The following is a 14,304-nucleotide window of genomic DNA, read 5'->3' as shown; positions in this document are numbered from 1 at the left end:
GACACCATTGGACTGAACTGGAAGGAAGCCATCATCCGGTGTGTAGAGAGCGTCCTTCCCCGATCAAGGACACAGTCAGACCCAGAGCCAGATTTATCACCTTCGACCACGGATAGATCGTGTGAGCCCCCCGCAGACCTTGAGGGACCACCCGCCGCGATGAGTGAGCCAGAGCACGAGGACAAGATTCAACCATTTCTTCGACCTGTTTGGACCAGAATCAGTCAGTTTGTTCTGAAACACCACTGTTTAAGGACTGTGATCTATTAGTTTCATCGACCTGCATGGACTGTGTCATACTTACCATCGTTCTGTCAAGATTCTTATTGCCACCATCACCGCGAAGCAAGGCCAATCCTCCAGTCCTGCCGCTGCCGGATGTTTACAGCCCTGTGCCATCTCTGGGGATGCCCTGCAGTGACGTCGACCCGCAGTTCGTGCAACCACCAGCAGCGTCAATGCGAGAGGATCCTGCGGCTCCGCCTCCAGCCTCTGTTCCCTTCGTTCCATCTCGACCCGTCGACCTGTCAGCTCTGCCTTGGCTCCTCCCACATTCGGCTCCACCGGAGACCCTCGGCCTTGTGGCTTCACTGGGTTCCCTTGTACCACTGGCTCCCCCTTGGTCAGTCATCACTCTACTTCTGCCACGGACATACGGGCCGTCTGCTGCGCTCCATCCCTCCACCCCTGCGGCTACAGCGTTTTCCTCCTTCCCTTCGGCTTCACCTCTGTCTTCGGTCACACCAGCATCGCCCCAATCCTCGGGTACTCTGGCTCCGCCTCCGCCGCTTGTCGCAGCAGCTGCACCAAGGTCTCCTGAACCTGCGCCATCGCTCGGCTCCATCAAACCCCATCTGCGCCTTCAGATTCTATGCCTCAGTCTCCGTCGGTCGTTCCCTAGATGACATCTGCCACCACAACACCATCTTGGCTCCTCCCTCCCTCGACATTGCCGTGGGCTGTTGGCACTGGAAAACTCTGGGTCTGTGCCATCGGGCCGTTTCCATCTTCGCCGCTGGGCCCTCGTCATCGCTCGGAGGTTGCCACTCCGTCGCCGCCAACCCTCAGCAGCCCTTTGCCTCCTCCTGTTTTCATCCCTTTACCAACTCTTCTTCCTCCTCCAAAGCCGCCTCCTCAGAGGGGGGCGTTCTGTCACAGTTATATTCAATCCATGGACTTTTAGTTTGTTTTTTTATTAGTCACTTGTGTTTCTTTGTCTTTGTTTCCCACCACACATTAGTTTCAATGGACACTGATTATCATCACTGATGTTCGTTATTTTGTCATCATCACTGTGTATTTAAGTTCCTCCTCATGCATTCTTCATTTGCCCGGTATTGTTCCTTTTTCAAAAGCTGTCTTACATGTTGGCTGTTTAGTTTTGAGTTGTTTAAATAAACCTTGTGTTATATTCGCTTCATCTTCGTCTTCCTTGGATTTAGCGTTACAGCATGTGTTGTCAGAACAGTTTCTAAAGCATCTGGACAGAGATGGTCTTATTATTGGGAGTTACGAGGGTCCGTGGCTCTACCGTTGGAGAAAGCGTAACGGCCAACATGGATCACGTGTGCCTTGATAACCAATCACATTACAGCTTTTTTTGCCAACCTTGCAGGCTTGCCTTCAAGTGGCTTTGATCTGGAGCTTTTAATGGTAGCTGCAGTGACTCAACGACTTTACCATTTGGTGATTTGCTCTTTTATTTAGTAGGTGGGACTTATTCCACCATATTGCACGTTGCACTTTCTCCCATTCATACTGTATGATTGCACTGTCTTCTATATCTAAAGTCTTTGAGTCTTTGTGTTAAGAAAGTGTAGCCTATTCTCTTTAAGTACACTTTAAGTACACTTAAGTTGACTTTTATTTCACTGATTATTATCAGATTTATTATCTGCAAGCATAGTTTTTTAGTTTTTTTAAATATACCTTTAAGTTTATTTTAGTACACTACATGTGCACATTAAAAGCAATTAAGCATCTTTACAAGGGAAAAGGCAAATCAGTACACATGGCAGCCATCATGAAGATGCAATCAGCTATTTTCATTCATGCGAGTACAGCCCATGTATAATTAAATGAGGAAAAATCCAACTCTCAAAAAGCTGCTTGCCAAAATTACTGAATTTATGAGATGAACGAAATCATAAAGTTTGTTTCTTAAAATACTTTGTTTTTCACATAATATATATATATATTTTTTTTTTTTTTTTTTGCCGACTCATATGCATTTTTGGTTATTATCTTGTGTCCTTATTTGCTGTACAAGTATGATTCACAACTGGATTAAACAGCTGAAGGAGCTCACAGAAAAACAGATGCTTTAGATGGTACAGTATAATACAAATGTCACCTTTCAGTTGTTCTGACTGGCCTGCTGAATAAATAATACACCTCATGAAGATGTCACAGCAAGGGCCAAGCACGTCATCTTGGAAGGTGGACAGAATGACAGGCCGCTGACATTAACCAACACAGCAGCCTGCACTGGGACTCTGCCTGTCAACGTGGTATTGCCCTCATACAACCGTAGAAGCGGCTTGTCTGTTTGACGCATACACACCTCCGGTCTCTTTTACTGGTATTTGTGCGTCCAGTGGGAGTCTCAGGCCCGGTGCTGCCAGCACTGCTATCAGGCAGCTGAGTGTGTGCAGAGCCTATTAAGACGGTCTCCATCGTTAGAGAGACAGCAGCAGCTGGCAGTCAGGGTTCTTTAGGGAACCATGGCGAGTGATGTTCAGGAGGCAGGCGATTAGAGGAACATTTCAACCTGTTGGGCGAGTCTTCACATATGAACCTTTGCCTGGAGTTTGAAAGGTACAAGCAAGGCAGGAAGAGATGGGGCAATGGAATCTCCTTTTAGTGAAAATCTCAGTCTCTTAAAGCTGAAGTGTGTGATTTCTGTGCCTCTAGCATCACCAACAAAATTGCAAAAATTATGCTTTCCAAACTTCCTCCATTTGTTTTTCCAGATCTTCCTAGAAAATAAGACCAAAATAATGAATAATAATTTAATAATAAATTATTTTAAAAATCCTACAAAATTGTTAAAACATCTGAAATACAAAGACACTCAGCAGCCAACGTAATGCCCTTGTTCAGCTAATATTTTCAGTACTGGTCCTATATACTTGAATGGGGAAGGCTGCAGTCTCTGAAAGTGTTTGTCAATGTCACATTTAAATAACATATTTCAAATAAATATATTTCAAATATAATAGTAAAATAATAACAAATCAACGCGTTCAAGAGTAACAGGCAAACAGTTCATTTGGCTCCTTTATTTGAAAGACAGGACTTCCATTTGTCTATCAAATTTGATCGAGTTCTTTTTTAAAATGTAAGGCAGGACTATTGGTACCATATTGAGCATTACCATTTCTCTCACTCATTTGATATGATATGTAACCTGCCTTATGTCTCTGACGGGACCATACTAACAGGACTGCCAACTCTCACGCCACACATCCATTTTCTCAAGCAGTTAAAAAACATTTTTGGAGCAAATGGAGCATTGGAGCAAAGATGACACTGACAACGCGCATGGCAGACACAGAGCAGGTTACTTTTGTTATGAAACACTTTTATTACAAAATTCAAAACAATAAAAATAAAACCTTTTTGGCACTCTTTAAAGGGTTAGTTCACCCAAAAATGTGAAATTTCTGTTATACGTCAGTAGGCCATGTGTTGTTCCAAACCCAAGACCTTTGTATCTTCGTAACTTTTTTAATAAAATCTTAGCGTTCTGTAGGCTACTCCCCATTGAAAAATTGGCTAACTGACGCTTCAAAAAGTAAATAAAGAGATTTTATTTACTTAAGAGACAGAATTTATATTATTTATATTGAACAGATTGGATTTATAGGCTTTTATTCACATAAACACTGATTAGAGAACAAACAAGCTCAAAGTAACCTGCTTGACCCATGAGATTGAACCTCATTGGTGCTTGCTAAAACTCAAACGTGGTGCGTAACATGAGAAAGAACCTCATTGGTTGTTTGCACGTCAAGCAAACATGCATCAGCTTCCATTATGAATGTTTATGTGAATAAAAGCCTAAATTAAATCTGTTCAGCAAAGCGATCGTGTGTCTTCATAAAATTTGGATTTGGAAGTAGGCTACATGTTTGGAACAATATGAGGGTAAGTAAATGATGACAGGATTAACATTTTTGGGTGAATGTGGCATGACAGAACGCTGTACCACCTCAGTTCAAGCTGCATGTGATCCGATCTGTTCTCTTTATTGCTAGTTAGGCCTATAGCACCAAACAGGGTTTCCACGGGTCCTTGAAATCCTTCAAGATTCCTTCAAAAAAAGAAAAATCAAGGCCCTGGAAAGTTTTTGAAAATGAACATACATAGATACAGGTCCTTGAAAGTTTTCTCGAAAAAAAATCCATATTAATCCATCTGGTTCACTAATGTTTTATTTCGCCAACAGTTCGTGGCCTATGCATAACGTTACTACTAGCTTACTTTAGTTACGCGCATTTACGCGCGAGTTTCCCGCGTGAGGTACTTTATGTTGTACGTTGCCATGACACTCACGCGCGCTCGGGACTACTACGATGGTACCTCAATGTTTCACGGTCTGTGAAACATTGCAAAAATAGGCTGAAACCGCAGAAACGTGATGCCTGGAAAATATGGCTCACCAAAGAAGATTACACCTAGGGTTGCCACCCGTCCCGTAAAATACGGAATCATCCCGACTTTAAAGGTAAAATTATGTATTTTACATAACGTTACCACTACCCACACAGTCATATGCGGGTGATTTGCATGTTAGCGTCTTTGTTTCCATAGCGACGGAGTCTAGAGAACATGCGCAACAATGTATCTTACAAGGTAACACGATGTAGGATAACCTTCCTCTCACTTGAAATGTGTCCCCACATTAAGTCCTTGAATTTGAGGGTATTGGACCTGGAAAGTCCTTGAAAAGTCCTTGAATTTGAAGTTAACCAAAGTGTGGGAACCCTGACCAAATAAACATGAATACACATCAGAAGGTATGTTGAAAGATACAGTAGGCTACAGCTTACTGAAATGTTTCATGTCTTGTAATATTTCAATGAGTAATTCAACCGTGGAAAGACGTGAATAAAACGTCTGTGAACAATATCACGTAAAGCCATTCAATGACCATTAGTTAGCTAGAAAAATGAACTATAGAGGAGCATCATTTTGCTAGGCCTATGCTAATAATAATACCAGCTGACAGGTTTCCCTCTCTGTTAACAGAGAGAGATTGTTTCCTTGAGAAAAATTAACATGTAGTCTACTGCACCTGATCTTTAGCCAAATAAATGTAAATTCTGAATTAAGATCAGAATCGAATCGCAATGCTTATTAATCGAATCATAATTCTCACTCCAAGCTAAACTAAAAAAAAGATGACAGCCCTGATCAAACCATCCAACCCTTCACCCCTTGTAAAATATATTACTGCCTTGATGATTTCAGTTTATTGAATATTGCTTGCAGCCCTTATTTTGATGGTTTTATGTTGATCTGTTTGCTTTTGGCGATATAACGTAATTCCTTTATCCTCCTGTCCTAGAATGTCTTGGTGATTTGATGCCCCAGTCAACGACTGTGAGAGCAGTGGATGATTTGAAAAGGGGAAATACTGCTTGCTTTGAGGGCTTTTACTCGTTTGATTAAACATTTATGATTTTGCAGGGATGAGACCGACAGCCATGGAAAGACAGAAGAGCAGCGGCGCCATCTGCAGGTCAAGTATGGCCTCACACTATTGTTAAATATTTACGAGAAGGCACAATTTGTATGACATCTAGACAATGATCTTTTATAGCTAACTATGGCAGTAAAATTGTTTAAGTAGAGATTATTATTTGGATTTAGCTCTGTGGGGTCGGGTCTAAATCACACAATGTCCTAATGCTATGTATTTGCTTATTAGGATGTGGTTATTGCGTTTAAGGGACTTCACAAGCAAACATAAATTCCCTCTCGTAAACCTCTCAACACACACATCTGTAGTTTTAACAACAAACCGTCTTCCACACAAGCCACATTATGCTTTTATACATTAATTTGATTGCCAAGCAAGACATTAATGTGTGCGCAACTGTGGATTCAATAATTTAATTTATTAGGTTATCTTCTTCAATACAGATTAATCAGTGCGGAGACAAAACACTGTTTTACTCAACAATGACAGTAACTTTTTTCATGTTTCATTGTCCCTCTTCAAGCATGGGTTGCACTTCAGCAATGCCTTTGTAAATTTAGTACATTTGCTCCATTTTATTGGCAAGAAATCACTCGGATTCTCCATGCATGTCTTCCTCCTCTTCCATGTTCTCTTCAGATTGGAAATCAAAGCGTTTGTTTCCTGAGCCAAAACTGCGAATGGCCTCAGACACTGTGTAGCGACTCCTGCCTTCAGCACAGGCCTCCATTTGTTTCACACTCAGTTGGGACTGTAGGAAGAGGTGCAAGCAACTGTCCGACAGCAGAACCGGACTGTGCACCACGCTGGAGGATGTAAGCATATAACTGATCACCATTACGTTTACTGCATTTTCTATGAGTCGAGATATACAGTACCTGAGATAATGTCGCATGTTCTCAAGCTAAATGCATTCTTTCAGTCATGGTTTTATGTTTTAATTTAACATGTTCTTTAGGGCTATTCTGATACTTACCCTTCTAGAAATTTTCGGAGTCCCTGCATACGGGCTCCAATTTCTCTGGCATTGTTGAGACTGAAGAACGGGTTTTTTGGAGGAAGTTTGGGTAGATGTGTTCTGCAATTCATAGACAACCACAGAGATTCAGTTTACATGCGTCAAACAGAAAGCTGCCGAATGACTGAAACTTGAATATGTCTGCATCAACACAGCTGCCTAATTATGGTAATTAGCAGTATTGTTTTTGTTAACTAAAACTATTGACTTTATTATATATATTTTTTAAATAAAATAAAGTTAAATAAAGTCAAATTAAAGTATTAGATAAATAAAAAAAATAAACTTGAAAAAATGTGCACACAAAATAAATATTATCTCTTGGCAAGTTTAAGTTAAAGTACTAAAATGACAACAAAATGATTTAAACTTGAACTAAAATCATAACGAACACTGAAAATGTAAAAATGACAGCTTATTCAAAATATTAATAAATAATAAAATGTATACATAATACTAAAATAACCCTTGTAATTAGCAACAATTAGTCATTTGCAAATAATAATAAATTACCTAAATTATATTTGAATGAACTGAGATGTACATTGGGCAGAGGTGGACAGTAACAACGTACATTTACTTGAGTACTGTACTGAAGTACACTTTTTGAGTATCGTACAAATATCGTACTTTTTACTCCACTACAATTCTGTCAAGGTCCTTGAGTAGAATAGTAACGTCAGTCATGGCATGATTTTGGTTGCAGGTGTTGGTTTCTGACGTCAACCCCTTTTTTCATTTTCAACCACAATACAACGTCTGTCCAACGTTGGAGATTGACATTCTGGCGTTGGATTCTGACATTTTAATTTTCAACGTTGGGTTTGGTCTTCTAAATGTGAATTTTGTCATTGTTTTGGTGCACACTAGCTTATAGGAAACAGTAAGGCAAACATATTCATTCTGAAAGCCAAAAAACTTTAAATAGGGCACTATTTGAGGAAACTGTCATTTGGGTGTCCGAAACCATTGTGGATTCAATCCCACTATACTGGAACTGTGTTCTAGAAATAAATTTGATATTGAAATGAGAGTAGGTAGGCAGGCATATCAGAGGCATAAGGTACTGTACGTATTACATAAACCAATGCATTGACATTTACTTTTTAAGCAAACAAGTACTTAAGTAAAAATCGGTCTTTACAACTTTTACTTGTAACAGAGTAATATTTGACCAGTAGTACCTGGAAGTTGTGTACTTTGTCCACCTCTGAGGGTCAATGACGTGACGCTCGGTAATTTATTAAAAAATAGATTAAATATGTAAGTCTCACATATACAATGACTTTCATACACTTGTGTACACTCGCATATATTCCAGGAGTAAGGAAAAAATGTGACAAATATATAATTAGATTTTTAGATTTGAATTCTCCTTCAGCACATCCCAAAGACTTTCAGTGAATTTGAGGTCTGGATTCACAGTTTGAGCCTGATGAATCATGACATTGTCATTCTGAAATATATCCATTATGTGTCTTTCTACATACTACATCAGTTAGGGTTAGAAGAACGGTTGCCAAACATATAACATGCTAGAAACATAATAATCACTGCAATAATGATCCAATCATATACTTTTAAGCATTCGCCTATTTAAATCCAAACAGTAACTTGTTGGCCAGGCAGTGTATATTTGTCAGTTTGATGGGTACACTTCATGAGATTTTTAGTCTTTCTTGAAAATGGCATGAAACCTTGAGAAACCAACATGAATACAAATATACGAACTTGGTATATTTTAAACTCGCTTTTAAAACTCTGTTACAAGCCTATAACCATCAGTGCACAATTACTGAACAAAGTAAATGACAGGAATATGACTCAGCGCTTACATACATGAGCATGGCATTTTCCTGTAGCCTTTTTCTTAGCCACACAAACTCGCTGTATCTCCGCCGCACACAGGAACACTTCTTAGTGAAGGCCAAACTGTTTGTCTAAGTGAATATAAAATACAGAGAATGATCAGTTTCTCCTCTTGTTTGACTAATTTGTGTCCTATATAAATGTTTCTATTGCACTTACATGTATACAGATTTCATAATCCATGTAGGCATGCCAGAAATCTTCCTTCTGGATGCGAGGGTCCCTCACCCACACTCCAGTGAATTCCTGCATACGTCCAAACGTGAAAAAAAAAAAGACCTCACACGTACGCTCACAAACTCACATTGGACAGGAACACGTAGCCAGTACTCTGAGGTTTAAAAATGGGAAGAATAAAGGAGGAAGTATTTTCATGAGACATTGATCTTGTTGACCAACTGGGGCTGATTCATGGGAACTGTAGACTAGGGAAAAACATCGGAGCTCATTTTGTGTCTCTGACTGACAGCGGTGCTTCATTTTTACCAGCCACCAGAGACATAGCAGACTAACAGCGTCATTAAAAATAAAAGGAGCAGGAAAAAGCAGCTGGAAAAAATGGTACCATAATCATAACACCTGCATGTTTGAAACAACTAGCAGTACTTAAACAGTTATTCAAGGACACTCGTCAAGCGCCAAATGCGAGTAAAAATCAGTGTTGCAGAGTATGTGAAACCAGTAACATTTTTATAAATGCTAATATTAATTCATTAATATTAATTCACTAACAGAACATGAACAAACGTGAATGACACTCGGGCCAACGCTGCATAGTCACGAATGTTTAAGACTTGCCAATTTAAATATTCAAGTGCAAGAAGACAAGACAAGGGAACTTAATGTTAATTGCGCACTGTGAGAAAAGTTTTCGGCATGTAAACATCCGGCGTGTGTGTCAAGAAGCGCGGCAAATAATGAATTTCGCGTCTTCTTGCGCTTGAACAGACATATTCAAACTAAATTAAGTCAAAATGCCTGTCTTGGCAAGTGTCCTGGTAAACAAAAGAGTCAGTTAAGTGAACGTAAACAACTGAGAGAAAAAAGCATGTGTAACTAACAGTATATTGGACCCGTGCATTAGCTCTTAAAGTGACAGCAGCCTAATATTCCTGCTGCTGTCTGTGTTTTTAATGTTAATCAAACAACAAAAGACAAAGAACAATCGCTCATTGCTCTTTGAATAACGTGTGTAAGTTTAATGTGGATTAATCTATGTTTCATAGCTGGTAAAAAGTATTCATGGCCGATAAAATCAAATAAAAAGTCACCGGCCACTGGCAGGTTTGCCAAAAAGTTAGTTTTAGGCATAGATATCATATATAAAGGCTAGATGTCTCGTGCGCACTGCTGGCCAATGGAGGTCGACGTCCGCACGTGGCGGCCATCTTGCGACAGTGTACTCGCTCACTACTTCAATGGTGCATGTACTTTTAAATAACCATAACTTGCTCATTTTTCTACCGATTTTCAAACGGTTTGGTTTGTTATAAACGTCAGAGATGTAGTTATGACACTGCATACATATGAAAAATTATAACATACATGTTCAAGCATTCGGAATTATAGCCACGTTAATAACGTTTGTAAGAAACCAAACCGTTTGTAAATCCGTCAAGATTTCAGCGAGATAAGAGGATTTGTGTGCGTGCTGATCATTCACCTTAATGCACAGAGCACTGTCACAAGATGGCCGAACGATGATGCCGGAAGTGACTGCGCCATAAGACATCTAGCGTTTATATATGATATCTATGGTTTTAGGCCCTGCTTGTAGGTTTTCAAACCTCTTGATATTACAGACTGGTTATTTTAAAATTGAATTGAGCATTTTGATATTTAAAAGCACAAACTGGTAAGAAAAGGCTGCTTCATCCATCTCTCATTTAATGTAGCAAATATTATTCGATTTTTTTTAAACACCTTTTCACAGAGGACTGCAAATTAACAGGTTTATAAGAATGATCACAACACTTCTGAGGTAATTTTGTGTTTATTTAAAGCACCTATAGAGATTGCTCACTCGAGATGTAATGTTAACAGTGATCTTTACAGAAAACAGGAAGCCAGAAGAGTGAAACTACGAGACAAAGGTCTTAAACGCAAAACCTAAATAACACTACTGCTATGAAAGTGACACTGACCAACAACAAGCGTGTCGACGTTCACAAAAATGTGATTGTATAGGCTACATTCTAGAATCTGTTTTGTGCAAATCTAAGGATTTATACCTGCATGAGCCACACTTTTATGCTCTCACAGATCACGGGATCCATCACAGTATAACTCGAGTAAGTGCGTAACCAGGGGGTTTATAGTACATTTACACAACAAACAGTTCCTCCCGAGCACGTTTTGTACATCCGTCGTCATCTCCTATGTTAAATCACAGTTCAGATCATAGTAACAAAGAGGACTGAAGAATGAACATCACAAGTGAATTTTTCCAACAAGAGACACAACAACATTCGATTAATAAACCACTTGTACACTACAGTAGCACTCTAATACTCCACTCACATTTCTAGAGGTTAGTGTGTCAGGAAGAGCTTCACATTGGGCTGTGGATTCACACACTTTGAAAACACGGTATGTCGAACAGTAAACTTATGCCACAGTGTTTGTGTATGTGTAAAGCTGCCAGGAGGTACAGTAGTATTCACTGCTACATATTTCCCTCTCACTGCTCGTCTTCGCCATGCCAGGTCAGCTTGTCCTCGTAAAAGCGGATTACCATCTGGGGCCACCTTTTACTGGCCTCCCTGGCCGACAGTAAAGCTACCTCATCTGTGTTTTTCCTGCGATGAAATAAAGAAATAATGATCAGCGTTAATGGACAAATACAGCAAATTAAAAGCACATAATCAACGGCTGCAGATTAGTGACAACAGAATTGTAAACTACGCCATCTTTTATTCGAGTGTTGAAGAAGAGCATGGACATGAAAGGAAAGGAATTCCTTGGTATCAGTATTAACTTTAAGCAGAGCAGTATTGTTAACTAAAACTAAAAGGATTAAAAATGGTTTACGTTACATTAAAGTTGAAATAAAAAGGAATTTATAAATGAGACAAACTTAAACTTAAGTCAATTTAGGTTAAATATAAATATTTTCAAAATCACTAAACTAGTATATAATAGTATTTCATACTAAACACTGAAAGAGTATGGTCACAGTATTATTTTAGTATTACTGAGATAATATACGTTTTTTTTTACTTTTGAATTAGGTCATTTTGTTGCACCTGACAACAATGTGCTTCTATTCTAATCATTTCTAAACAATTTTCCAATTAAGACAATGTGGTGTGAAACATAAAAGCTAAGTTAATATTGAGGCGTGTATCGATGCATGATCCGAGTTAAAAATTTCAATGCACTGATTACAGAATTTAATACTAAAGATTATCGTTACAACATAAAAAAAAATGTTTTGTGATTTACAGTGCATTTAAAATGAACAAAGCAGTGTGGAATAACCAGAATCTCCACAAATGGTCCAGTGTAGAAATATTACCACTTGATGAGAAACATGATCTCTCCTTGTTGGTCTGTGCATCCGATGATGCAGTCAGGTTCTGGGTGGCTGGATTGTCCTGCTGGGATCTCAGCGCTGTGATCGCCAACCTCCTCGTTGCCTCTCTCGATGAGTTCTTCCTGAAGCCGCTGGTGAGCCTGCATGATTCCAGACATTGAACTAAACTATCATAAAGCCTGACAAGGTTTTGGAAATAACTAAAACTCAATACTAAAGGTGTGCAATCCTGGTCCTGGAGAGCCACCCTTCTGCTGAGATTAGCTCCACCCTGTTCCAACAATCCTGATGACCTTGATTAGCTGGTTTAGGTGTGTTTAATAGGGTTGGAGCTAAAAACTGCAGGAAGGCGGCCTGCAGACTGCTTTATACACAAAATACAACAGTATTTAGCAGTTTATCTAATGCCATTAAATGTATTGATATTCAGGAATTGTAATGCTTATCTTGAAACACTGTAGTGCAGTAACACCTGTAGGAGTGAACGGCACAGCAGTATATAAAGACACTAACCGTATCAGCGTCTAGCTCGGTTAACTCTTGCTTGGGCTGGAACTCATGGTCTAGAGATTGACACCCCTCTTGATCTGTCTCTCCTGAGACGGTTAGGTTTCTCAGAAACTCCTCTATCAACTCAGGACAATCCATGTTGTCCTCTGGCTCCCAGGTATTCTCTGCACTGATGGAAGGACTACAGACATGTCATATACTGGTAGATAGATTAAATAACATTTTGACACACACACAGGCAACATTGTTCCAGACACTCACTCTGTAAAGCCTTTCCACTTTAGATAGTATTCAACTTTTCCATCGTTGACTCTTCTGCGGATGATTTTTTCCACTGCAAACTCTTGGACAACGGTTGTCTCTTCTGCTTTCCTGTTTTTCACATTCTGCTTTTTCCTCATGATTTCCTATAAAAACACAGCTAGCATTTAGCGGCTTACGTATTTCAAAATCTATTATAAAGCGTTTATATTAAGTTTAGCAGATATATAACTAATAATAAAATAGGATAATTTGACATGAAGAGACTTTTTAAGGAAATTGGTTAGTGACGATGATTTGTTTTTTGATAGGCCCAGAATATCACAAATACTAAACTCACATTATACATAGAATTGTTGTTTAACAATAAAGTCGGAGGAATTTTTAAATTATTTTCCACTTGATACTTATGTATTTGTTTGTCTTCTGTTGATGTATCGAGCGATGTTGGATCTGACATGAAGGAATACAAGGAATTCCTTAAATAAACAATGGCAACGTCGCTGCCAGTGAAACCGCAATATGTATGACGTATCATTTCCAACTAGATAAACTTTCACAGTCACTGACCAAGCAGGTTAATATTATAATGATTGTTTTGTTGTATTTAATTATATTCATTCTACGCCACTGGTATGAATTTGATAAGTGCGCGTGCCCACCTGCCGAAGCCTCACGCGCAGTTCACGCGCTATTCTTTTATTCCCACTGCTGGTGATTAATGCTCGTGCAAATGATCAGTCTCTGTACAAACAACGCGGTGCATCCACACGGAAGATCACAGTGCTGTTCAGTAATCTGGCATCGCTTACTATGTCGCCTTCACGATCATGGCTTTACTGTTGTGTTTACATAACTTTTCATGAATGAGTCAAATTAAACATGGCCGATTGGGAGAAGGGGAGGAAGTGGTTTCAAAGGGAAGAGGTCAGTTCAGGAAACCGGGGGAGGAATCCTTAAAGGCGCATCCCGAGACGAGAGCAAGACCTGGCTGAATTTCTCTGCGCACACGGACGGTTTTTTTTTTAGGGAAGGGTTTAATCTGACACTAGAAAATGCAGCGCAAAACGCCATTAGAATTGGCTACTGTAATATATTTTGATTACGATGCACTCATATTGGCAACAGTTGCAGTTTTTTAATGTCAGATGATTTTGTTAGTTAAAAAAGAACGTTAGTGATTTATTGTATATATAGAAACTTTAGCTTTATAAACTTTATGTAGATAAGGAAATACATTGTGTTGTGTTGACGTCACAATTGTAATGTAGTCGAAGGACACTGGAGGGCGCATGCGCCACTCATTATGTGCATTTCTAAAACCTACAGCTCGAGTTTAGTGATTCATGGTTTATCCGTGTAAAATCTCATAGAAGACACTGAAAATATTTTTTAAATGATTCT

The 14,304-nt window shown here is 39.3% G+C and overlaps 2 protein-coding genes across 3 annotated transcripts; both read right to left on the bottom strand.

Moving 5' to 3' along the window:
• Nucleotides 1–6,104: 6,104 nt before the first annotated feature.
• Nucleotides 6,105–8,925, bottom strand: snx10b (sorting nexin 10b). The gene is made up of 4 exons (XM_084435394.1): nt 8,754–8,925; nt 8,565–8,665; nt 6,684–6,785; nt 6,105–6,513 (listed from the first exon to the last, which is right to left on the bottom strand). Exons 1-4 carry the CDS (start codon nt 8,844–8,846, stop codon nt 6,297–6,299), a joined length of 513 nt encoding a protein of 170 aa, XP_084291520.1. The 5' UTR covers nt 8,847–8,925; the 3' UTR covers nt 6,105–6,296.
• Nucleotides 8,926–10,968: 2,043 nt separating this feature from the next.
• cbx3b (chromobox homolog 3b) lies at nt 10,969–13,793 on the bottom strand. 2 transcript variants are annotated; one of them, XM_084385108.1, is made up of 5 exons: nt 13,563–13,793; nt 12,901–13,046; nt 12,643–12,808; nt 12,112–12,269; nt 10,969–11,392 (listed from the first exon to the last, which is right to left on the bottom strand). In XM_084385108.1, the coding sequence occupies exons 2-5, from the start codon at nt 13,038–13,040 to the stop codon at nt 11,275–11,277; spliced, it is 582 nt and encodes a 193-aa protein (XP_084241234.1). In that variant the 5' UTR covers nt 13,041–13,046; nt 13,563–13,793; the 3' UTR covers nt 10,969–11,274. The 2 variants fall into 2 exon arrangements, with proteins under 2 accessions (XP_084241234.1, XP_084241233.1); XM_084385107.1 differs by having other exon boundaries at nt 12,643–12,820; nt 13,563–13,788.
• Between the last annotated feature and the right edge of the window lie 511 nt (nt 13,794–14,304).

This window comes from Rutilus rutilus, assembly GCF_951802725.1.
Source record: "Rutilus rutilus genome assembly, chromosome: 17".
Lineage (NCBI taxonomy): Eukaryota > Metazoa > Chordata > Actinopteri > Cypriniformes > Leuciscidae > Rutilus > Rutilus rutilus.
This window is presented reverse-complemented; position numbering and strand designations above follow the sequence as displayed.